The sequence below is a fragment of the Berghia stephanieae genome, chromosome 6 (genome assembly GCF_034508935.2).
Source record: "Berghia stephanieae isolate SIO BIC M18660-M18661 chromosome 6, UCSD_Bste_1.3, whole genome shotgun sequence".
Taxonomy (NCBI): Eukaryota; Metazoa; Mollusca; class Gastropoda; order Nudibranchia; family Aeolidiidae; genus Berghia; species Berghia stephanieae.
The window spans coordinates 49,485,020-49,512,407 of NC_088365.1; the positions used below are offsets into that span (position 1 = coordinate 49,485,020).

Genomic DNA, 27,388 nt, shown 5'->3' on the forward strand with positions numbered 1-27,388 from the left:
AGTGCCTGACACACGGACTTAACGTCTGGATCACAATTTTCAACAATCACTGTCACTCATCCGGCCATTGATAAGGCTTGATTTTGTGACAAGAGACACCGTACCACTGAGCGACCGAACAAATAATCACCATCTGCGCCATCGTCATCATCATCATCATCATTATCATCATCCTCATCACAGCCGTAACAGCCAGCAAAACCACAATCATCATCTTCGGGTCCGGTCTATCCGTGTGGGGGGTGGGGGTGGAACCTGCTAAAGTATTTCATTTTTTAAACAGAAACACGATAATCATCATCATCATCATCATCGTCATCCATTGTCGTCGGCATCGTTATCATCGTGTCCGGGCAATCCGTGTGTGTCTGGGTGTGGAACCTGCTAAATATTATTATTATCTACCTACCTAATAAAAACACACCATTCTTGTTCATTTATTTTTCAAATAATGAAATGAAAGGCACGACCTTTCCCGCACACACAAGAGGCGATGACGACCAGTGACAAATTATGGGAGGTGGGGGCGGCCGACAACTTTTGGCGCGACATAAATATGAAATGTTAAGGTGACAGCGGGATGATGGTGGTGGAGGGGGGGGGGGGGGGGGTCTCAACCCTTCACCATCAACAACTGTTTGATGGCGTGTGTGTGTGTGTGTTTGTGTGTGTGTGTGTGTATGTGTGTGTGATGCGACGAACGATCATAATCAAGGCTGCCAGACAGCCAGATTTCTTCTTGCCCAAGTAGTCAAATAGACCCCAAATAGCCAAACACCACAAGCATTCTGACTCCCTTGAAAAACTCATTTGTTTTGATTAACAAAACAATCGACTACAGTTGGATAAACTTATCTTTTCATTTTTTTTAAATAAAATATTTTTTTTAAAATGAATAATAATAGAAAAGCGTTTCTTAATAACCAATTTTGAACTTGGCCATCTGGCAGCCCCCATCATAACCAGCTGCAGTCAAGCCAGCCACAGACATAAGAGAGGGAGGGGTATGTGAAGTTTCCTGTGGCAAACGAGTTGCTCGTGTTTTTTTTTTTTCAAACGAATCACTGCTCGATGACGTCACTGACTCGAAACCCGCCCGAAACCGACTCGATTTTAGAGGACTCGATCGAAAACCCGCTCGATTTGATCGTTTCAAACTCGACCCAGCACTACACAGAACACAACACATCACACACGGACTTTGCCGGTATTCAACGTGGAAATGAGTTACACATTACACTGCTTACCTCCCTTTGACCACTCTCTAAATTAATTTTTCTACTACTTATTGTACAGCGCGAGATATATTATTTGGTGGCGTTTTTATACACCTCCGTTGGAGGTGTACAAAAACGCACAGTTTTTATACACCTCCATTGGAGGTGTACAAAAACGCACCGTTTTTATGCACCTCCGTTGGCGGTGATGGTAAAGTTGTTGCTGCATACGTCCATGAGGTTTAAATAGTTTTAGATTGTAGTTTAGCACGCTGCTTAGTGATTACCGATGTACAATGATAATAAATTAAAGAATAATAACAATAATTTTTAAAAATCAAAAGTAAAAAGAAACATGGCACACAAATACTGATCTCAAATAAATAAATAATTTTATAAAATTAAAATCGAAGTTTTTTTTAAAAACATGATAAAAAGTTTTTGAAAAAAAAAGAAAGAAAAAAAAAAGCAAACAAAAACTAAGTAAATCAAAAAAAAAAAAAAAAAAACAAACAAACTCAACATTGGGAATCGAACCCCGTACTTTCAAGGTTGGAGTCTGACAGCTTGTCCACTGCGCTACGGAGCCACCTGACTGTTCATCACATTTAATAAAGTCTTTCTAAAACATTATTTTACCTTCAATGCAACTTCTATTTTCTGGTTTTATATTTCGATTTTTCAAATTATTAATATTTTTATATAAATTTATTAACAAAGACATCCTACAGATGTCACAATATAACTTTCGCCATGTCCAAATACAGAAACACAATATCACTGATGAAATTGGGTGGGATGCGCATGCGTGACGGAGGTGTATAAAAACGATCCGTTAAGATACACCGTCAACGGAGGTGCATAAAAACACTACGATATTATATTTTCAACAATGAAACAAAATAGATTAGGTTACTCGCGAGGTATAATCCATTCTTTGATTTAAAAATAAATACCCCTGTCAGTGCCTTGGTTACTACTTTTTTTAAAGATCTTTTTTCTATTGCATGGAAATTGCATAAGCTTGAATTTTTTTTCTTGGAACAGAATCAGGAAGTGGAAGCCACTGGTTGGTGGTGGCAAAAACATTCGGGGGTCGGGGAGCTAAATAGCTTGGTAACTAAAGCATTGACTTACCAATGCCAGTTTTTTGCGTGTGTTTGGGAGAGGGCGATGTGTACAAAAATGCAGGTCTGAGATCCGAACGCAATTATGGGCCTAGTTTAACATTGTTGTAATCGACAATATTATGTGTCATTTTTATGTTTTATATTTCCATTATAACAATGAGCCATCCAGCCCGTACACGATGCAATGAGCCCATAATAAATTGGGTTATCAGACGTGCAAATAAGTGTACGTCGCGAGGGGGGGGGGTGTGACATAAAACTGTTTTCTAATTATATACTATAAAGACAATCGACATGGGCGCTCGTGTCATGATATTGATAAATCATTTCTAGGTACGAAATTGTTTTGCCCACCACCATCAGCACCATCACCGCCATCATAATTATCATCGTCATTACCACAATCACTACTGCCAACAACAACACCTTATCATTGATCAATCAATTTACAATTATTTTCGAAAGATAGAGACAACGCTGTTACCGGCCGAGTACTCACTTAACATTTGGGCGAATGATATAATGTGAGTAAAGTGCCTTTTCCAAGGTCTCAACCGTGCGCCACACATTGTGTCTTCACCTACCGGTCGGAAAGTGGTGTCACACCACAATAACTACAAAGCCGCGCCGCCACCTCAACATAGTATTATGTCGGATTAATCCAGGCGCTGATAAATCGAATTGCATAAAGTGGTGTCAAATCGATAATATGACTCATTGAAGAGAATTATTCTTACAATGAGTGGGGGGAAAAAAAGAACAACATTAAAATTAAACTGATCATTTTTTACTTCACCGTCAACTTTTGATTCTGCTCTCGATGATAAGGCGAACCGAGTCACATTTGTAATAATGTCAATAGCCAGTATGTAAATCATGATCTTAGATTATCATTATTATTATAATTATTATTATTGCTACTACTACTACTACTACTACTACTACTACTACTACTACTACTACTACTACTACTACTACTACTACTACTACTACTACTACTACAACTACAACTACTACTACACTACTAATATTACCACTACTGTACTACTACTACTACTACTACTACTACTACTTCTACTACTACTACTACTACTACTACTACTACTACTACTACTACTACTACACTACTACTACTACTACTACTATTATTATTATTATTATCATTATTATTATTATTATTATTATTATCATTATTATTATTATTATTATTCATCTCTCTCCGGGTTTTATTTTCGGTTGATGATGAATGAAATGGAGTTTCTGTTGTTTCAACACAATTCATAATAAAGAAACACCATTTTTATTATGCTATGCTCTTTTCCAAGAGCTGAAAAAGTTGACCAAAGTTAAGAGACGTTTTTGTTTATAAGCACAATAGTAATAAACAACGGGAAGGCTAATCGTGGGTAACGGTAACAAAACTAAAAAAATAAATAAATATTAAGTTCACATTGTTGACATAGTCTGTTTACCCATCACCACCAGTCTCTCCCACACATATCACAACATCATCGCTACCAATATTACAACTAAATCGACCGTCTCATTATCATCATCATCACTACCACTACTACTACAACCACCACACCATTATCATCACCAACACTAGTATTAATACTACAACGACCACCACATTCATCATCACTAACGCTACTACTACAACCACAACCACCACATCATCATCACTACCAATACTACTAAAACCACCACCACCACACCATTACTACCACCACTACTACAACCAGCACCACACAGCATCATCTCTGCCACTACTACAACCACCAACACTACCACATCTTTATCACAACTTCTACAACCACTAACGTAACATCCACTACCACCACCACCACCACATCATCACTAGCACTACTAACACAACCACCACCACCACATCATCACTATCACCAATACTACAACCAGCACCACACAGCATCATCTCTGCCACTACTACTACAACCAACACTACCACATCTTTATCACAACTGCTACAACCACAACTGCATCACCATTACTACCACTACCACCAACACTATTAGGTTTGGGAGCTTTACATCGTTTGAAAAAAGGGACTTTGGGATGGCATTGTGTTTATATCGTAATCTATTGAGAACTATACGATATGTAAACACAATGCTAAATACAATCTCAATTTGCTTATCTTGTATGCGGAAATTGCTCTTTCAGCATTGAAATTCCTCTGAGTGGTGTCTGAAATTCCTGTGACCCAAATTTTAAGTTGGCATCTCTGCACACAGAGAGACATAAACATATTTACAGACACGAGGACAAAAGCATGCGGACAATTACAACTGAATCACCCAACAATAAGCAAGACTAAATTATGGGATTGGTTCAAATAGGGAACAGATGTAGAGCGCACTATCACTATACTTCAAGACACAAGCACAATCAAGTCCCCGCCAAGAGGAATACACTCAAATAGCATCTTCCAAAACTCTAACTATACATTGACTGTTTCCCTCCTAGCCAAGATATCCGGCCAGGGCCAGGACAAAACCAAGTAATCTCATTCCAAGACACAAGCAGAAAGCATGTCGGAAAACAGATATAGGGGGATAGAGACAGAGTAAGTGCTTCCCTGCCCGCTATTGGAGGTCAGGAACCGCAACCAGCAATCCCTTGGATACCACACTATGTCATAGCAGATTACTTTCCACCAGGTCTAAAAGAAATAGCTAACCATTCATTGCAAGCTGGAAAGAGAGGTAAGAAAAAAACTCGACTTCACCCGCGATTAAACACAGGTCCCTTTGCTGAAGAAAACAAAGCTCTACTGACTGAGCTATCAGTATCAGGATGTAACGTTCCACTCATTGGGCCTTCTTTGCAACTCTATGAAAATTACGAAATTGTATTCAAATATAAAATAATGAGTAAAGAACCAAGTCAGATCACAATTTTTACCTTTATTCCTTTTATCTGTTTCTTTTAATTACTACAGGACAATATTTCCATTAAAAAAAAACAAAAACGCGGGGGAGGGGGGGGGTGTGAAAAAAATAGGATAAACAAAGTGTGTAAAAGGCAAAGGAAATCGATGTATAATCATTAATAATTAATAACTATTCTACATCCAAATATTACATAACAACACCAACAAAGTCACAATGGGTATCATTATAATATTGCTAATAGAATGATATTCTGGCAATTTTCTTTTCATTATTGTTTACAGTCCAATTTGAATATGCAAATAAATCTACATTTCTTTGTGATGAAAACTTTTGTCTGTCCCACAGCATTCAATGGAAGCAAATACAAATAGACGTTGGCTGATGTTTATGTTAATTCATATATGTGTTTATCAATCAATCTTCTTATTTTCATTTATATCACACATGACATTATCTTCTTTATAATGTTTTGCATCAGGTTCAAAAACATTTTTTTTAGATGTTAGATTCATGAAAACAAATTCCATTTTACTTTAATCACATTTAATTTCCAGGCTATTAATTCTATTTTTAAAATGAAATTACGCCCTTCGCAACATCATTTGATCCCGTTGCCTAGGCATTTCATGAAAGATATAGATAATCCATCAGATGTCTGATGTCAACAGGAATCACCCATGTTGTCCTGTATGTTGTCAAATTCTCTATTTGCGACTTTCTGAAATGTTAACAGCATTTGTGGCCCACCTTCTCAAAACTATATTATATCATAATTTATTGGACCTCTAAAAATAAAGCTAGAATTAAAATGATAGGAAAGGAGAAATTTTAGCTTTCTTCAATGTAAGATCGTATTTATTGTCCAGCATAACGAATTGAAAGTAACTCCAAATTCCAAATTTGTGGTTATAGATTCAACTTCCAGCAAATAGTTCAACCTGACATATAACCGCATTGAGACAGTGGGCCATATGTAAGAATCGATATTGTCTATTTAAATTCAAGACAAAACAAAAAAGAGATGCAAAATCCTACAACAATTGTCATTTGTATAAATATATATTTTTTTTAAATTTGCAACTTCCTATAGCAACTGTAAATTAGCATACATGTAAGGCACTTAGCTTCAAATTAAAAAAAAAAGAACTGCAGTAAAAATAAAAGGGATAGCGTAGGCTTCTTTGTTATACATGAAAAACAATGATTTATAAATTAGTATGATGATAAAGCTGTAATATTAACAACAAACAATCTTATAACAACAATGATAATAATTGAAGACATTTCATATTCTTCCTCCTCTTCTTCTCTTTATAATAATGATGATGATAATAATAATAATAATAATAATAATAATAATAATAATAATAATAATAATAATAATAATAATAATAATAATAATAATAATAATAATAATAGCATATAACGTTCATGTCAATACAAAAAAAAAATAAATATATATATATATATATATATATAAAACTCAGTTTGTAAAATTTCTAAGGAAAGCTGTACAGATATAAATGTGATCCACAGTCTCATACCAATAGTACAGTCACCTCTCATCAATTCAAACACCTCCATCCCAGCATTTTGTCCGGATTACAGAGACATCCGGATAAGTGTACAAATAAAGATGAAGAAAAAATCAGTTCCCAGGCAACCTGTCTGGATAATGGAGACATGAGGATTGTGGAGTTCCAGATTAGAGAGACGAGACTGTATATTGGAGTGTATCAGATGCTTAAATACATTTCCAAGTAAAAATCGGTGCTGATGGTGACCTTAAAATGAAAAAAAGGAGGAACGTTTTTAACAATTGCCTATAAGTCACATTTTCACTGCTTTAATCCCCATCTTTAGAACAATTGAGGTGATGAGTTATAATTAATACTCTAGCTAACTTGTGAAGAGTGAGAAACTATATCTGTATGTTCCACCACACATCAATTCTCACTGTCAATACAATGATTGGAGAGGAATGTAATTTTTTTAACAGGAGGAAATTCTTCCTTTGACTCCAAAATCACAGATTTCAGCGAATACGAGGAAAACCATCAGCACTCAAAAATGTTCAGCCAGTATTGTAAAATTGTATTTTTCGTCAATTTAGGAAACTATATCAATTGTCCTCAATAAAACAAATCATCATCTTCATGGCTTATCCCTCCTGGACGTGGCCTCCAGAACTGCCAACCGCAACAAGCTTCGCATGTCCTGTGCCATCCTTCCACATTCAGTCACTGGCTTATTCATCCATTCGCTGATGTCTTATGACCAACTTCTTCTTGGTCTCCCTCTCCCTCTTTTACCTTCCACAATACCTTCTAGAAATTTTTTTTCAAGGACATGACATCTCTTGATATGTCCAAAAAAGGCAAGTTTTAGTTTCTGTATCATCTTGAGACTCTTTCACATTTATGTTAGTTTCCTTTGGTGTCCAGGGAATGCGGAGAATTTTCCTGAAGCATTTCATTTCAAATTCATTAATTTTATTCTCATCATTTTTTGTTACTGTCCATGATTCACATCCATATAATGCTGTTGGAAATATGCATGTTCTAAATACTTTCATTTTCAATTGGATGCTTTCACTTTTCCATATTGTCATATACTAAGTCCAAATTCCAAACTCATGAGTAGAAATAAAAGTTTAAGCATCTAAATCACCCTGACACAATATCATTTGGTAGCTCAAAGGAATACTTCAGGCAACATGGGAAGATTCAATAATATAAAATAACTCATTGAGAATAATTTTAACTTTACATAGAATACTATCATCATTTAATACTATAAGAAGAGCAATTCAAAATATCACATTTATTCATTATGGATATAAGCAAACAAACATTCGTTGCAAAGGGAGATACAAAGTCTTAATTGCATTTGATCCATTTTTCTGAGAAAAAAAAATTAGATACAAAAAAATGCTACAAACAAACAAGGAGTTTCTTTGTAAATCTTAATGAAACACCTGAAGATTTATTTAATAAAAAATAGGAATGTAAAATAAAATAATTTTCTGTGAAAATAAAATAAAATTCAATTCAAAACATGCACATTAAAAAAATAATCTATGTGAGAATAGGGGAATTATAAATCCATACAAAAAAGCACTTTAACAAACAAGTAAAGAATTAAACAAATGACAAGCGAGCGCTTGCAACACATTTAGGTTATATCAGCGCCAGTAGAAAGGAAGACAATGGGAAAGTTATTTGTTGTTGCTTTAGGTCTCTTCAAACACAATTGAGGTTATATGAGAGACCGCTGAAACAAAAAAAAACAAGCAATCTAACAAAAATAGTACAAATGTAAATCAAAATCATAACCCAAAGATATCATAAGCTAAATTATAAATAACCAAGAACAAACAGGCAGAACATTTACAGAAAAAAAAATATCCCCTGTCAAAAATACAATCACAAACCAAAGAAGCAGGATAGGCTAGTAAAGAGAAGAAGAAACGACATCACTATCGGCTCGTACACCCATGCGAACATCATAGGTATATGATTCAAGGGTGATGCTCCCATCCAACCACCCGCTCAATGGGAAAGTAAAAAAGTTATAGAATTACAATTAAAGCACCCAAGAGAAAGTAAGACAAAGGGGAACTGGGAACAAATAGGGATCAGATGTAGATTCCAAGAGCATACCACCAATGTACTTAGTTTGAGATCACCTAAAATCTCATCCGGACACAAGCACATAATCGAACAAAGAGGAACACACTCATATGCTTCCATTATACATTCAAAATAACAAATATAATAATACATAACAGAGAGATGATTTACAAGGAAAAAAATATCATCTTCCAAAATAATAACTATGCATTTGACTGTTTCCCTCCCAGCCAGGACTCTGGCCTGGGCCAGGACAAAACCAAGTAATCGCATTCCAAGACAAAGACAGAAAGCATGTTGGAAGACAGATACATGTGGATAGAAGACAGTATGTACCTCCCTGCCCACTTTGGGAGGTCAGGAACCCCACCCAGGATTATCAGTTTCTAGTAAAATTGAACTCCTATGGTCATACAATAAAATGTATCTTAAATTGGTCCATATCAAATACTCAGGACTTGCCAGCTTTTCTCGCTTTCCACAGCTGGACAAAATGTTTTGCTTTTGATCGTAAAATAAAAACAGCGCATTTCATTCTATGAAAAGGAGCCGCATCTTTCAGATGCAAGATATTTTTTTTTGTTCTTTATTTTTCTTTCTTTTAAACAACAAAGCAGCTAATATGGTTGATCTCGGGGCTATGATTGTAATTTGTGATTCATCGCCTCAAAACTGAATTACATAATGGTGAAAGAGATAATGAAAAGCATTATTGAATTTGAAACTATCATGAATAAGATAATTAAGATTTTTGCAGTTTAAGATCAGAAACTTCAGTCTCCAAAATGTATCCCAAGTTTAATATTTTCAACAATATATTACTTTTTCACATCTACTTCACCCCAACAGTACCAAATTTAAAAAGGTGCTTGCAATCAAGCATATTTTATATTGACTCCTCTGTTGTTTCAAAAAGGCTTCTTGAAAAATAATAATCTTTTACATCCTGCGCATGTAATTGTTCATTATTTACAACAAGATAAATGTGACCCACCGTCTCAAAAAGGTATTATGTGGGAATGAATAACGTACTGGTGACAGAATTTATAGCTACAAATATGAAACTTTGGGTTAATTTCATTTTGATACAGTGTAAAATAAATTCTATTTTATTGCATTGAAAAAAAAACAAACAAAAAAAGTTTGAATTTCTCATCAATCCATTTCTAAATTCAATTTTTGGAGCCAGATTAATCCCGACATAATACCGTCTTGAGACGATGAGTCACAAATGTGTTGTTCAAAACATTGGGAGTCCTTATGCAACACGATTTGTAAAATTCCAGTGATATCAAATCATTGTCACTGATGGACTTTTGTCACAAGTAAAAAGAAAAAAAGAAAATTAAAGAGTGTAAATGTTATATACTCCAAATCCTTCTCACAACTGACTTGTAATTCATTGCATTAAAAAAAATTAAAAAATAACGTAACAGAATATAGGGAATCTGAAAGAAAATGGTTTGCGATTCAGATTATGCAAGAGTTTAAAAAAATTCTTTTTGTAAATAGTTATATAAAAAAAAATGTACTCAAAACAAAAATTTAGAAAAAATATAAAAACAATTAAAAAACAAAAAAAAACAAAGCAAAAAAAGCAACCACACCCAAACATTTCATGGAAAACATTTTAACTTGCTCTCAAACAGAAAAGCAAATCATACTGGACTAGATTATTTTCTTCTTTGCATATCACAATCATATCAATCTATTCGTAATTCACTCGACCGTATTATATTTTTACACTTCCATCTTCTAGCTCAAGATGACAAAATCACTATTGACTTTTCTTTGGAATTAATATCAATATCTGATAAGAGAAATGAACAACCCAAGGAGCCTGAATTAATATTGGCCTTCGGGACCTTTTCATAGATTCAAATTAAAGTTCAACACACTATTTCTCCCCTGACAATATACTGTGATATACTGTAGGAATTTTCAAAAATTTCTCTCACATGAATCATAAAAAAATACAATCATCAGTCAGTCAATCAATACTTTGTTTATTAAAAAATTCTATCACTCAAATCAAAATATGATGGCACAAAATGTTTGCGTGCCTGACAAAACTCAGTCGCTTTGTGAAAAATTTTGAACGGTAATAATGCTAATTTTAGTCAAAAAGTCAATCACCCAATTTACGGCTTCAGAAAATGCAATAAAAAATGCAAATGAAAATTTCCAAGCAACCGATTCTCTCAGGCATGCTCACATATTATTAATGAGCATTTACTCAAAATACTGATATGAGTTTTAAAAACTTGTGTAACATCAAAGCTCATCTTTACGCTTTTGTTGTAAATACTCTGGAAGCTTGTCACTGACACAACGGAATCCAAGATTAGCTGCTGAGCTGTCCGGTGTATTTTGACTGCGGGCAGCACATCGGTACCTATAACAATATGACTGAAGACAGAATAATATATATAAATTGATTAGCTATTTGTTAACATCTTAAAGCAGATTTCATTTTGATGAATAGGTTAACTATTTCAAGACTGCAAGATTAGTTTTAAATTTTACCTACCAGCATGCAAACGGATCAAATACACTAATCTTGCATATAATTTCTTGTACAAATTTAAAATGGTCTGAAAAGAAGTAAGATCTCTAGTTGTAAAAGTAAACACCACGCAGTATGAAGCTGTAGACTGTTTCAGTATGGAACAAAAATAAATGTCCTAGTTTGAAATTAAAAAAAAAAAAGAACAAAATACCAAACAAGAAAAGATTTAGGCTCAAAACAATACACACTTAGTGCATGTGAATATAACCGCGCCTCTCTGACAGTCACCATAATGTAAACAATGACAGCAATTAGTAAACAAAGCAAAATACACAAGTTTTACGATCGACGATATGTGTCTAAGTAAAATACCCACTGTACTACCACTTGATCAATAGAATCAAAACAAAAAATATGTGTAAACTTAAACATTTATAATCTTGTGATAACTAGTCAACCATTTGGCAGTATAAAATCAATATCAATGATCAGAGAGAGGTTGATTTCATTCACATTATTGTTTATAAACAACTATGTTTGTCTGAGCACGTGTAAAGGTGTGCCACAAATTCCATGTTTTGATTGGTTAAAAATCTTCTGGTTTATTGTTCGGCTAATGCCAAAAACCAAAAAAGTGGTGACTTGATATATAAAATCCAGAATAATGGGAGTAGAAGTTCTATTGAAGCTAATGCAATTTGTTGAGCACCAACTTTGTCAGTCCCTATGTCCTCAACATTCAAATTTTGAAATGTGATTGTCACAAAATCAACTCACCTTATGACATTGATATGATCCACCCTTCTTTACTTTGTCTGAACCTTTAGAAGGACCTTTCTGTAAAACAAGATGAAAGAGAAGTTAGATTTTTTTTTTCCTGTAAATATCAGAATTAAAGAAACACTGTCTATAATATAATAATAATAATAATAATAATAATAATAATAATAATAATATGCCGAAAATACTTGGTTTACGACTTCTAGTTTTCCATTCAGAGTTTTAAGAAAATTGAATGTGTTTGAAATCTGTCAATTGCTTTGCACATGAAAAACAAACTTTGCTAAGGCAAGAAAAAAATAATAATTTAAAAATAATAATAAAATGAAAAATAAATTGAAGGATTAGTGAACAGAAGAGTTTTATGAAGCCATTAGAAAGTATGCATGTCTTAAACACCATTACAAGTTAAACGCCACCATTATTGCTGAATAGATGCATATGTGGATACATTTCATCATTTAGATAAAAAAAAAACACCCAAAAAAACGCGAGCTTTTATGTAGAGCAATATCCATTAAACATGCTCAAAGCACTTTACAAAGGGCCCCTAACCAACAACAACATATATAGATAGACATGTAGAATGAGACATGGCGCCTCCAGTTTCTCATTTTACACCTGAGTACAGCAAGAGAATGCGAGTAAAGAGCCTTTTCCAAGGACTCTATGCGCTAAGCAAGGCTCGACCCCAGAACCTTTTGATCCGTAAGCGAGTTTCATACCACAAGACCACATAGCTGCATAAAATGACTAGGATTTCTTTAACTGCTTAAACCAGTGCCAAATAACCTAATATGCCTCCTCCCACCCTTGACAAACCTTCAACATTAGATCAAAATCAGTCAAATTCAAACTTCGTCAACCTCATCTCAGCCTTATGACTTTAACTCTCTAAAGACACACTTATATTCAAATTTTACTTTGACGTGATATCTATTTTCATCTAGAAAGCAGTAACACTCGTAAGATAAATTTAAGACTATTTCAGTGTTGTTTGGGACCCAAACCCTACAATTGGATATAAAAGCAATTGAAGCTGTCCAGCACTGCACTGCACGATTTGTCTTCAATGACTACAGCCCCCATAGCAGTGTAAGAGACATGATCACACAGCTTGGATGGAATCCCTTAACAGACTGAGGAATAGAACAATGACTAACTCTTAAGTTCAAAATTACAAACAAAATGACGGTCATCTCACAACAACAACTGGACATACAACAAAATTCATGCATTCAAAAAAAAAAAAAAACCCATTCAAAAGCACTGAAGCACTGATCTACAAACTAAAAACTTCTTCAAATATTCTTTTGCACCCTGCATTATTAAAGACTGGAATGCTCTTCCCAAATCTTGTGTGAACACAACAGATTCAGACACCGTCAAGCGAAGATTACCAAAAGTCTTCAGCCTAAACACCAACAATGGCTGTCACATTCAACAACTCTCTCCGCCCTCGAATAAAAATACTCAGAATTGAGTCAACTTTGAGTGACATTCAGATTCAGAACAAGGATACAAGTTGGAGTTCAACAGCTTGAGTGTCAATGATGCCCCTGATGTTAAAATCTGAATTAAAAATAAAATAAATAAATAAAATTCCCTTTATTCATCCCAAAGGGAAATTTGTCTTTAAGCATCTATTCCAAAGGAAGACTGAAATAACCCAGATAACCTGCTCAAGGCCACACAACGACGCAGGTAGTTGAACCCGATACTTTTTGGGTACAAAGCAAAGGCCCCGCTGCCTCCTGCATCTGTGTAACTGCTCTCAATTATTAGAAATCATACCAGGTTAAAGTAAAAATCAAATCCTGATTTTAAAGGGTTAACTGAAGCTTTTGGAAGTATCTACTAATCAATGACTTACAGGGTTAATTTTGGGCTTTTTGGAGTGTTTGACTTCCCACCAATCCTGAGTCCACTCCCACACATTCCCAATTATATTCTTTAGGCCAAATTTATTCTGCTCTGGAAAGGCAGTCACCTGTATATAAAGCAATCAGTCAAAAACCACCATAGATTAGAAAGAAGAAAAAATAATTAAATAAATATACAGAAATAAAAGTGAAAAGAAAAACAAACAAAAAAGGAACACCCCCCCCCCCCAAACAAAAACCAAAAAAAAAAAAACAAACAAACAAAAAAAAACGACAAGAACAACAAAAAACATACACCAAAAATTAACAAAACAAAAAACAACAACAACAAAACACTCAAATAATAATTATGAATGTAGGTATACAAAATAAAATCAGTTAATTTTTAAAATTCTCTCATTCGGAAATGGTATTTTTGAAGTATTATAATTTTCGAATTAATCCTTTACAATCTTTGTGGAACATAGGGCTTCAACAGTACATCTCAATTAAATTCTGCTCTTTGCCTTCTTCTTCATCTCTCCCCAGGACATTCCAGCCAACTTCACCTCTTCCTCATAAGACATTCTCCATGTTTTCTTTGGCCTCCCAACCTTCCTTAAAGGTTCCAGTGATACACACTTCATATACATTTGTTCAGATCTTTATCTTCCAGTCCACAGTTTGTCTTGTAATGTCTGTTGTTGGTTTTCTGACAAATGTGACCAATCCATTTTCATTTTCTTGTTGAGATTTGTTTGCTATTTCCTCCTGTCCAGGTTTTAATCACAAGTCTTTATTACTGATTTTCTCAGGCCATCAGATACCGAATTTTTTTCAAAGACATCTGTTTGTGAAGGTGTGAAGTTTTTTACAAAGAGTATTGGTCACTCTCCATGTTTCTGAGCCATACAGAAGGACTGCTTTTACGCTAGTGCTGTATATTCTGAATTTGTTTTTAAGTGATAGATTTGTTGATTTCCATATAGGTCTGAGGATGAAAAATGAATGTCATGTTTTTCCTATTCTAGTCTCTATGTCTTCATCTGTTCCTCCAGATGTTGAAACAATGCTAACCAAATATATAAATGTGTCTATGTGCTTCAGATTGTTTCCATTTACTGAGATGGGTGTTGTGTTGTTGTTTAGTAATCTCATTACCTGTTTTCTCTGTGTTTATTCTGGTCGGAGTTGAAGTATTATAAATTTTAGTAAAAATTTCTGCTCATTATGTTTGAGCAATCATAAAGTCATCAACAAAATATTAGATGGATTGATATATAGATAGATAGGCAGATAGACAGATAGATAGATACATACATAGATGGAGAGAAATGGATTGATAGAGGGAAAAAAATAAAATGGAAAAACATGAGCATTACAGGATTGGTGCCAACATATCCATCCTCCGCTGTGTTCTTGTCTGGGAATTCCCCTTGCCAGATATTCATCCAGTGCTCATTCTTGGGCTTTTCATTGTTACCCCAGGGGAACAGTCTGAGTCAGAAATGGATAAAGCTATTAAAAGTAAGAGAAAAGAGGAAGAAGAAGAAAAGGAAAGGCAGACAACAGCAACGACAGTGACAATATACGGATAGCAAGAGCAACACAGGAAAGAAAAAAGATAAAAGAGGCTGAAGGTTAAATAAGGTTATGGATACAATTGAAGAGAGGTTTTCCAAAACTTCCTAACTCAGTATATTATCTTATCATATTTAAATTTCAAATCTACACAAATCTAAGGAAATTCTTGTGGTGTTTCAAGCTTAGAATAAAATTTTGATTTCAATTTATCTAATGGACGGAAAATCTCAACAAAAAAAAAGAAAAATTGACTTAACGAGTTTTGGAAAACCAGCCTTCAATTCTTGATGACAGAGATGACAAAAATCTAGCTTGGTGCTTTGATTGGCACAAGAATTCACTAGTGAATGGCTCACTGGTGAACTCTTGAGGCAATAAAGGCACTGGAAAAGCTAGATTTTTGTCTATCTTTGGATCATGCCTCAGCTGATGCATAGTACTTATCAATTAAAATGCTACTCGGAATGCACTAAGTTTATGAAATACTAAACCAGCTGACGATAGGATGGCTGTCCTGTATCATAACCACACAGAATTATTTATTGTGCAGCTATAGTGGTCTAGTGGTATGACACTCACTTTCGGATCGGAAGCATAGTCAAGTCCTTGGAAAAGGCTCTTTGCTCATATTCTCTCACCATACTCAGGTGTAAAATGAGTATCAGGCCGTTAACAGCATTGTCTCTGTCCAAAAAAATTGCAATATCGACTAACAGGTCACAGACCCCTTGTAAAGCGCTTTGAGCATGTTTAGTGGATATTACCATATATAAAAGCTCAATTTTTTTGTGTTTTTTTTTTGTGTGTGTGTAAGAATGATCTCCCTACCTCACAACTAACTTGCTATGACTATTATATTCAACCCAAACATGACACAAATAGGATGCTTATGTAATTGCATTAAGGCAGGTTTCATACATCTATCTTGGCTATCTACTCCTTTTATTTTCTTCTTTTAAATTGCGACAAGAGAAAATCAACTAAGCAATTTTCTCACTTCAGTGCACTTTTATAATAATAGGAATTATACAATATTTATGAAATGAGTGCAGGTCAGTATCTTCGTCACATACAGTCTAAAACTATTAGGAAAGCCTTAACACTCTGAGTTATAATACATTAGGAGGAAAAAATGGTATATGGTTGAAAGCTAAAATTAAAATTAAAAAAAAAAACAAACAAACATTATCAAGCATCAAACGAAGATTTGAATGACTGCCAATCTCATTTTTAGATTGGGTGATCAATGCATTAATGGAATTTATTTTTTGATGTCTTGATTTGCGGCGCTGCACGGCAGCTGATGCTTGGGTTATTCCAGTCTTTCCTTGCAATAGGCCCTAGAGACAAATTTCCCTTTTGGGATGAATAAAGGGAATTTTGTTTATTTTATTTATTTGATTTCTGCTACTACTATTTTGATATTGGTTGATTAGGGTTTGTAGTGTATTCTGCGTAAACATGTCGAGCTTGTTATCAAGCTCTTTGAGGTTTCTATTAAAGGTGCTATAGCAACACGCTTATTATCATTGTCATATTTAAAGCACAACCTGTCGGTTTTGCCTCCACGGCATGCATATTCAAATTCAGCCTCTGTAGGGAGTCGCTTGCCAGCCCACTCACAATAAGCTACAGCATCATTCCAGGACACATGCATCACTGGGTGATCCATTCTGAAAAAAAAATTTAGTAGAAAATGATTCTTTATTACCTCACACCATTTTTGCAAAGAGTGTGTGTGTGTGTGTGGGGGGGGGGGGGCGGCTGAGTCAAGCTTTTGATAGTGCACACATATAATAATACAAGTAACAGGTCCCTTTCCTCTAAGAAAAAAAAACAAACCCTAAAAAAACAACTATTCTTGAAGTTAAGGGAGCATGTAAGCAATAATCTAATGTACTAAGCAATTTTTGCTATTAAGATTTGGTAAACTATTAAATGATAAATGTGGAAAAGCATAATAAATGTTAATACTTAAAATCTGTAAAAAGGAGGTTAAAATACTAGGTGCTACTATCAATTATTAAATGCATTTAAAAAAAGTGGCTCTTCAAATACAAAATGTGTGTAATCCTAGTTTATGAAAAAATTGGTGAATAAGGAGAGAGCACACAGTAATTGGGATACAATTATAAGTGTGAACATCTGGAAAACACGCCCCCACCACCCTATCTTCAAAACAAAGACCCATATGGGAATGAACAGGACGCGCAAGCGGTATAAAACATGTACACCTTACAGTGATACATTCTCTTCCACAAAAATATCTTACAAGAACCGACGTGTTTTATCCTGTTCAGTGTGATTTTCAGTTATAAGGGGTGAGTGATTACACTGATTTAACTTTCTTAAATTTCTTCTGATCTACAGACTGTATCTAAAACTTTTCAGCATATTTTTACCTCTACTTTTATCTATCTTTTAGACTTGGTTTACATGTAATTTGATCATATTTTACAATACCTGATTTAGCAAGTTTGTTTATCTAGTGCAGTCTGGTAATTCTTGAGGTCAGAGTACCTATCATTTGTTTACTTCATGCTATCTGGATGTTAGCATTATAAATATGTTACTTAAAATATTCATGAGTCTCTAGTTATAATGGTCAAGTGTTAGACTATTTTATTAAATATTAGTAGGCATGTTTAGCCTTTTGTACTATTTGAACATGTTATCAGGGCTGACTTTAGACCTTATCGCTACCTCTGCCTGAAGGCACACAAGTCCCGCAGACAGGCCAAGGAATCTGACGGCCTGTTTATATTGATATCAAATCAGATTTCAATCCCTTCCTAATACGGACATAGGAAGAGCTGTCCACCCCTACCATTACTTCAAATGGCAAACCTACAATGGCCAGTTTGGCTAAGGACCTCAACTGCCACAAGATAAGACCAACAACAGTAATAAAATATTGTGGATTTTTTTGTTAGTGCCCTATGATGAAAAAATAATCATTAAACAAACATGTAAATATGTACCATACTATTTAAAACAGAATAAATCCGACTTACTTTTATTGTCAATTATAAGTAGGACTGGAACTTGTTTTATTCATTACTTATTGTATTGTGAAGGTTATATCCTTTGACAGCTATAGGAGCAATTAATCATTGCTGTTTAATATTTCCATGTAATATGTAACAGAGAAATCATAGTATTTGTAGACCTCTATATAATTTAATTCTAATTCTGTGAGTGCAGGAGCTGACAACCTGTTTAAAACGCTCGCGTGGTGTGGAGAATTATTATATAAAATTTTCTTAAATAAAAAAATTTAACCTCCCCCTCAAATACCACATTACAGTTCCCAATGTGAACAGCTGAGACATAAAATTTGATTGTGAAAAAACAACAACTATGGTGAAATTATAAATTTTACCTTTCGATAATATTAGAATCAGGTCCTTCAGGATGTTTCCAGTCAGCCCCATCTACAGGCAGCCACCAGGGAGCTGCTGCAACCTTCACAAGTGACACATGAAAAAAAGGATTTTGTTAAATCCAAATCAACCTCTATCTAGGTAGTATAGACAAATCAATTCAATGATCAATGGGGATCTGCCAAGAAGTGCTCCTTTTCAAGTCATCAGTGTAATATTTATTTAAAAAGAGGGCTATTTTAAAATATGAGTCATTGTTTGTTTTTGTTTTTAAGGGTTTTACGGCGCTTGCAACACATTAAGGTCATATCAGCACCAGTAAAAAGGAAGAAAATGGGATAGTCAAAAGTTCTAGAATTACAATTAAAGCACACAAGAAAAGGTAAGACAAAGGGGAATTTGTTCAAATAGGAAACAGATGTAGATTCCAAGAGCACACTATCAAAGTACTTAGTTTGAGATCACCTAAAAGTCTCATCCACACACAAGCCCAGGTCCCAACTAAGTCAAATGTTTAAAAATCATATATAATATTCAAACAAAACAATACCGTGCATAACAGGGAGATGATTTACAAGGAAAAAAATATCATCTCCCAAAACTATAACTATATATTCGACTGTTTCCCTCCCAGCCAGGACCCCGACTAGGGCCAGGAAAACAACTAAGTAATCTCATTCCAAGACAAAGACAGAAAGCATGTTGGAAAACAGATATAAGGGGATGGAAGACACTGTGTGTACCTCCCTGCCCGCTATGGGAGGTCAGGATCCCCACCCAGTATGAGTCATTGTTTATGAAACAAATTCAAATTTTTAACAATAAAAAAATAAAACCCAATAAACATTAAAGTTAATGACCATTGAAACTGCAGGAAAACAAAACTCAAACGGTAGCTTGTTGCACCACTTTATTGGGAACAGTAAAAAGCAGTAGTATAAAAAGTTTTTTCTTTTGATATTGTCATTGATCAACATTAGGTTGGTCTGACGGCAGTGGTGGTATGCAAGGTGCTTGTATAATCAGGGGGTGCCTTTATTGCATGTGTGAAGACAATTTGTTGGATAGAATTTTTTACCATTTGTGTAATTTTCTCCTTAGTTTTTTCGCTGAGATAGAGAGACATCACAAAAGAATTGCCAAACTTCTCTGCCTGCGGGAAAAAACAAAACAAAACAACAATACATGAAACATTTTTTTAAAAATCAAACACAAAGAATATATACTAGGCTTCCTTGAAAAGTCTTGACAACTATTGAATATCTCTGATTGTATTTAACTCACTAGTATAACCTATACATCAAAATGTGTGTAATTTATTATTCTCTGTTAGGTCACCAAATTTTGTTTGGCTGCTATCTCTTGATTTTAATTTATCTTATTTGAAAGAACCCCAGTTCCAACATGTCGGTCGAAGAAATCACACAAAAAAATTATGCGTTAAACAGCATGCTGTGACTGAGTTCTTTATTGCAGAGAGATGTGCACCCGTAAACATCCACAAATGGTTGAAACTTGTTTAATCAAGACTTTTCAGTCTCCCCTTGTATTTATATACATGTGCGTGTGTGTATGTGGGCGCTATACATTTTTATTTATTATGAGTACCTTTTGGATATCATAATTTCGTAAGCTTTGATCACATGAACTGATCTAACTTTTATCAAACAGTAGTACCTCATCTATTCCTCTTGATGGAGATGCAGCTTTTAAAAATAATTAAACCCTTTACTGACATCATTTGATTTTACTTAAATCTGACAAATAAACCCTTAACGTTTCCAGAGCACAGTAATAGCCAAGTAATTTGCAATTAATTCCAAATAAAGTCTTGTGACTTGTCTTAAAATTGTCTTTCATGGGGACATGGCCTCGGCATAAATTGGTCTCAATCTAAAAGTTTCCATCTATCTTGTCTAGATAGATAGATTGAAGAAAAGACCCCAAAATTATTATTTTTTTAAACAAAAAAAGCATACCTCAGTTTTATATGACTGGGAATTTACAAAGAGCTGAAATTCAGAATTTGAAACTTCGTATTTATCCATGTAGAAAGAGTCAACAGTAACTTGTCTGGCTGGCATTTCTCCGTCAGCTGGAAACACAGGTTCGTCGGTTCCCATTTGAAACTCTCCACCTTTGATGAAAACCATTTCGTTAAGAGTAAGAGACGACTTCACTGGATTTTTATTGTCAAGTGATGCATCCATTGCTTCATTCAAAACATCCAAAACGATCTTGTTGGCTTCTTTAATTTTAAGATTGAGATCATTACTAAAAGTCTCAGTCTTTTTATCTTCAAACTCATTTTCTCTTTTACTTTTAGCAGACGTATCAGTATCAGTATCAGTATCAACATGGAGTTGGTTGATTACAATCTCATCATCCAGTTGGTCTTGCATTTCATTGTGCTGAACTTCATCTTTCGAAAGATCATCATTTTCTCTTACTTCAACTTTTTCATTAGCATGCAATGTACTTAGGATCATGACAATAAAAAACAAGCACAGGAGAGAGCAATTGATCCATGCCATTGTTTGCAGCTTGATTGCAGACACCCTGACTAGGGACTTCAACTGTATATTTCTGTTGACTGTTGACGTTACCGGTAGGCGTGTTTCCTGTTATTGTTCTGCAATGAAAAGAATAATCTGATTTTATTAGGGCCTACGACACGAAACAAATTTCAGTACTACTGTGAATAGAGGTGGCCAAATCGAAAGTTGAAATTTCTTGATGCTTGCCTACCTTAAGAGATTCGAATTCGATTTATGAGAAGTTTATTTAAAAAATCATGATAAAGTGTATATTTCTAAGTGAATTCGACAATGCACAGGGACCAATAATAAGTTTTCAGGTAGGGAACTAATGGTAAAAACATGGTTACTCAAGCTCAGGCTGGTACACGTCCAGTACCAGTAGTGTAGTTGGGCAATGACAGTGAGTCTGCTGGAGAGTGAGTGAGAGCTTGTTGTCTAGAACTAGAGGTCGAATAACAATGTGTGATCTGCTTAAGCCTTTTGAGTGGCATGTCTCTGGAAAAAAAAATTATGGGTGGATTTCAGGAAGAATTACACCATTGTTTGACGTTAACAGTGCCAATTTAGTATCCCTTACTTCTTATTCTTGAGGCCTTCCGCAAGCTCCTACTCACCTACTCCTACACCCCCATTATTCTTCTTTTTTAAAAATAATGTTCTAGTACTAGTAGGAGGTTTGGGAGGGGGAAAACTTTTAAAAAAAAAGACTAGAAAATTATTTTTAAAAATTCTCCCCCTCCCAAACCCCCTACTAGAACAAGAATACTGGGAAATGTAGGAGCTTTCGTAAGGTCTCCCCTAGGCTTATATGAATGATCGTGGATCAAAATAAAACTACAGACTACAGGTGTATAAAATTTAACTTTGGATAATTTTTAAAAAAAATCAGAAATGTGTAAATCATAATTCCTGTTAGCGCACTTAATTTAGCATCTTAACTTTTTTAGTAAAATAAATTTCAGGGAAAACCTTTATTATCCCGCATCTCTGTATTAATCCCAACAACAACAAAAAATCTTTGCTGACATTTGTTTTAGCCAGTTTTGAAATCCAATCCAGTGGTGGTCACTTACTGATATGCAATAGTTTCAGGTCACAAATTCTCTCACTTAATAGCAAAGACGAATAGGAGCACATTTTTCAGCCTTTAAACTAACATAACTTTTCTTCTGAATAAAAACATTTTTAAAAATTAAATAAAAAAAAAAAAAAAAAAAAAATCCCCGCAATTTTCTACAAGTATATTGATAAAATTTCAAATAGATGTCTCTGATGATTTCGTCTTGTACTTTATTTCATTTCATTTTTCGTAATGTTTTTATGCACCTCCATGATGGTGTATCTTAACGGACCGTTTTTATACACCTCCGTCACGCATGCGCATCTCACCCAATTTCATCAGTGATATTGTGTTTCTGTATTTGGACATGGTGAAAGTTATATTGTGACATCTGTAGGATGTTTTTGTTAATAAATTTATATAAAAGTAATAATAATTTTAAAACCCGAAAATAGAAGTTGATTTGAAGGAAAAATAATGTTTTAGAAAGACCTCATTAAATCTGATGAACAGTCAGGTGGCTCCGTAGCCCAGTGGACAAGCTGTCAGACTCTAACCTTGAAAGTACTGGGTTCGATTCCCATTGTAGACATATATTTTTTTTTAAAGTTTACTTTATTTAGAAAGACATCATTTTTGTTTGTTTTTTTTTCTTTCTTTTTTTTTGTTGTTGTTGTTTGTTTTTGTTTTTTTTCAAAAACTTTTTATTATGTTTTTAAAAAACTTCGATTTTAATTTTCTAAAATTATTTATTTATTTGAGATCAGTATTTATGTGCCATGTTTCTTTTTACTTTTGATTGTTTAAATTATTGTTATTATTCTTTAATTTATTATCATTGTATAAACGTACATCGGTAATCACTAAGCAGCATGCTAAACTACAATCTAAAACTATTTAAACCTCATGGGCGTATGCAGCAACATTTTCATTAATTTACCATCACCGCCAACGGAGGTGCATAAAAACGGTGCGTTTTTGTACACCTCCAATGGAGGTGCATAAAAACGGTGCGTTTTTGTACACCTCCAACGGAGGTGCATAAAAACGCCACCTTCATTTTTATTTATTTATTTATTTAACTTTTTTTTTGGCACAGGTTCCTGACAACTTCATATCTAAGGAGATCTTTGATGCTATTCATAATTTCATCATTACAAAGTCAGAATTGCAGGGGAGACTTATCACTGTGTAAGGGTTTGATAAAATTTATATCATTTCTTTAACATACCTCCAATTTAGATATCTGCCATTGTGGCCACCCTACATCAGTGGGGACTTTCTACCTGTTCTACATGTACCAGTCCAGTGCTGATGGTTTTCCTCAGATCCGCAGAAAAAAATCCGTAATTGGCGGAGTCTGAGGAGGAAATTCCTCCTTTTACTTAATTACATTTCCACCAATCAAATCTACTGGCATTGAGTTCATTGAGAGACTTATGTTTGTTGGAACGAATGGGTGCAGACTCTCACTCTCCAGAATTTCCCTAGAGTATCAATGACAGTTTATCATCTGAATTGCTCTAATTGTAGGGGTTGATGCATAAAAATGGGGTTTCAAAGGCAATCTTTCAAAATTTTCCTCCTTTCTCACTTTTTGTCACAATATTGTAGTGTAAAACTATGCCATTAGAAGCTGTTGCCATTTTAAATATTTCACAAATGTGGAAACATATTTAATAACTTTTGATAAAAATCATTTTTAAAATCTGTGGATCGAGTAAGCCACGGTAAAGATGATGATAAGATGTAAATTTTGATATGGAGAAATGTCTTTAAAAAACAGAGCGGAGAAAGAAAGAAACAAAGAATTTGAATTTGAACCCCAATATCACGCTACTATCCTTTTTGATTATTTAAGATGAAAAGCCCTGGCATTCACTTGCTTTATGGGCATGGGCAAAAATACCTTTAAAAAAAATATTAAATGTAGGATTATTAATTGGCAGTGTGAAGTGTGGTGGCTATGTGGTCTAGCGGTATGACACTCACTTTCAGATCGGAAGGTCCTGGGTTTGAGCCTTGTTCAGTGCATAGTTGAGTCCTTGGAAAAGGCTCTCTACTCACACTCTCTCTCACCGTACTCAGGTGTAAATTGAGTACCTGGCGTTAACAGCGTTGTCTCTATCCAAAAAAAAATGGTAATATCGCTTAACATGTGTCATGTTAAGTGTTGCTGTTGGTCAGTGGCCCCTTGTAAAGTGCTTTGAGCACATTTAGTGGATATTGCTCTATATAAAGGCTCAATTTTTATTTATTAATTTATTTTTTTAAAAGTAATTCTTCAGAGCCATTTGGCCTGTGGAACTGGAGTTTTCTCGAACAGAGACAACGCTGTTAATGCCAGGTACTCATTTTACACCTGAGTACGGTCAGAGAATATGCGTAAAGAGCCTTTTCCAAGGCCAAGAACTCTACTGTGTGCTGAGCGAGGCTCGAACCCAGGACCTTCCGATCCGAAAGCGAGTGTCATACCACAAGACCACATAGCCGCATATTTTTACAGTAAAGAAAATCAAAGGGCTCAATGCTCAGTAAACTGTTTGCATGTGGGGGGTAAAAAAAATTAATGTAAAGCAAAACATATAACAGAATGCTTGTTTGCTATTCTCCATTCAGTACGGCCTTTGGCCACACATTTATGGGATGCCCAGTGTATATAGATGACCATAAATACAAACGCAATGCCCTCATCTTTAACGTGACCTTCACTTTTGATGAAGACAGCAATCCTATGCATTATGGGCCAGTTGTACGGAAGTTAGCAGACTATATGACACAATTAGAGGTAAGTAATATAGCATTTTCTTTTGTTACACGGCAAAGAAAGAGCATTGTATAAAATTGTTATAATTAGTCATCTTTCATATGTACGAGGAATTTTGAACTTCAAGTTTGAGAGATATAAACAGTGTTTGCACTCCAAATCAATAACTATATGTGAATGCTATGCTATGCTAGTATTTTATGCTATAAAACCCAAACCCATAATTGATTAATAGCTTATTAGAAAATGTTCCAAATCAAAAAAGAAGTTGAGGAAAATAAATTGCACCAGTAACACCTGAATATTTCTTTTTTTATGAGAGAAGCAAAGATTTCCTTTTTTTAAATCTAGTATTACCAGAATATCAGTATTGACTAGATTTAGCTGTTGTTATTCTTATATTGATCATTTATAGTTTTAAAATATTATAACTAATTTTTCTTGAATGTGCACCAGCAACTTCTTAATAGATTCAATTTAGTCAAATGAAGAAATGAATATTTTTCATTTTAATTTATTACAGAATGAGTCCAGTTTCTTATCCAATCCAGAGACTCGAGACAAAATTCCTTCTTTCTTGAAAAAAGTCATGGAAAGCCTCAACAGTTTTGGTAGCTGTCACATTAATGATGGTAATTACTGCCATTAAAAAGAAAAATACTAATCTCAAATAAAACTAGAAAATACTGTATTGATCCTGCCACTTTATAATATTGTAACGTAATTGTGGGTAATCACTTGCTTATCATAAATTCTTGGTTTCAAGGAACATTATGCTTTCATCAGCTTGTTACTGCATTTGCAAGTGTAATTATGTCTAACCACCTTGTGACTGCAATAGCATGTGAAGTAACCTTTTGAAAAGGACATCAAATTTTTATAGTCATCCTTTCAGAGATGGAGGTTGAATATAGTGATCCTTTAGATCTCTGACATATAGTTTATCTCTCTTTCTTATCTGTATCGTGAAACAATTGAGTTCTTTGTTATGGATAAGATGCTGATCTTATGCAAAGTACTTTATGGCAGATCTAAGATAGACATAATTACCCAATTACTGTTTAAGGGCATCGGATAACAGAAAAAACAAAACAAAACAAAAAACAATTTGAACTTTATGGGGCATTGAATTATGGTCATATGCATACCATTTTGCAACTCTAACAATAAACCCACCAGTCCGGTTTGAATTTAGAGGTACTTACTGGCAATACACTTGTTCCAAAAAAATAAATTAACCCAAAGTATCTGTTTTTATTAATCTGCATAAAATTACGAAATTTTGGCTCCAATTTCAGAACTTCATGAGCATCTGTAAGTCATTAAAACTTACTGAAAATGAAAATTGATGCCATAATACATAATTTTAATGATTTTGAAGTGTTCTTTAATCATTGTGAGGGTAAATTGTTGATTTTTAAAAATTAATTGTGGCGAGTGCTATTTTTATCTCTTAAAAATTACGAATCTTAAAATTCTCAAGTAGGCAGGTCAGATATATGGTTCAATCTACATATTCTTTTCATTCATTGCAGCAACGCAAAGCTTGTAGTAAGCACAGTTTAATATAAGTTCAATTCATTCCCCAGTTGGTTCGTGTGGAGTTGACCTCAAGTTGTTGTACAATGCCTCTGAGCCAATCGTCATAGAGAACCACCATGTACCCGTCCTTAATGTACCCAAAGAAATCATCTTGAAATATCAGCTAGACCTTACAACTAGCCAGGTTTGTGTTGGAGCACATAGTCATGGACTAATTTTAAGATGATAACAATTAAAAAATAAATTAAATTGAGCTTTTATATAGCGCAATATCCACTAAAGTAAAAGAGTAGGAACTCGAAGATATAGACACTTTCTGCTATCTCGGAAGTATAATTGACAAGGATGGTGGCACGGAAGCAGAGGTGAAAACGCGGATAGGAAAGGCACAGGCTGCATTCACATCTTTGAACAGAGTTTGGAGAACTAAAGATATCTCCCTTTGACTAAAGCTAAGACATTTCAAC

General features: G+C 34.4%; 3 protein-coding genes across 5 annotated transcripts in view; 1 reads left to right on the forward strand and 2 right to left on the reverse strand.

Moving 5' to 3' along the window:
- The window catches only part of LOC144975196 (actin-related protein 8-like), a 407,315-nt gene that overhangs the window by 77,655 nt on the left and 302,272 nt on the right, over positions 1 to 27,388 (reverse strand). The gene's annotated exons all lie outside the window — the stretch shown is intronic.
- Positions 10,881 to 21,651, reverse strand: LOC144975186 (formylglycine-generating enzyme-like). Its single transcript, XM_078919003.1, has 8 exons — positions 20,992 to 21,651; positions 20,091 to 20,165; positions 19,012 to 19,094; positions 17,180 to 17,302; positions 15,428 to 15,542; positions 14,057 to 14,173; positions 12,181 to 12,240; positions 10,881 to 11,303 (listed from the first exon to the last, which is right to left on the reverse strand). The coding sequence occupies exons 1-8, from the start codon at positions 21,544 to 21,546 to the stop codon at positions 11,169 to 11,171; spliced, it is 1,263 nt and encodes a 420-aa protein (XP_078775129.1). The 5' UTR covers positions 21,547 to 21,651; the 3' UTR covers positions 10,881 to 11,168.
- Positions 21,676 to 27,388, forward strand: part of LOC144975187 (GATOR1 complex protein NPRL2-like) — a 34,433-nt gene continuing 28,720 nt past the window's right edge. Inside the window, exons 1-5 of the mRNA XM_078919004.1 lie at positions 21,676 to 21,869; positions 23,712 to 23,803; positions 25,232 to 25,400; positions 25,903 to 26,011; positions 26,969 to 27,105. Of these exons, the coding sequence (XP_078775130.1) occupies positions 21,807 to 21,869; positions 23,712 to 23,803; positions 25,232 to 25,400; positions 25,903 to 26,011; positions 26,969 to 27,105 (570 nt within the window). The 5' untranslated portion in view covers positions 21,676 to 21,806. The remainder of the gene's footprint in view (positions 21,870 to 23,711; positions 23,804 to 25,231; positions 25,401 to 25,902; positions 26,012 to 26,968; positions 27,106 to 27,388) is intronic.

Excerpts from the sequence above, each read along its gene's own strand:
- LOC144975186 (XM_078919003.1), bottom strand. The coding sequence starts at position 21,546 with ATGGCATGGATCAATTGCTCTCTCCTGTGCTTGTTTTTTATTGTCATG. Across the intron at positions 20,166-20,991 it reads CCCAGTCATATAAAACTGAG|GCAGAGAAGTTTGGCAATTC; the intron begins GTATGCTTTTTT and ends TTTTTCCCGCAG. Across the intron at positions 17,303-19,011 it reads GATTCTAATATTATCGAAAG|AATGGATCACCCAGTGATGC; the intron begins GTAAAATTTATA and ends TTTTTTTTTCAG.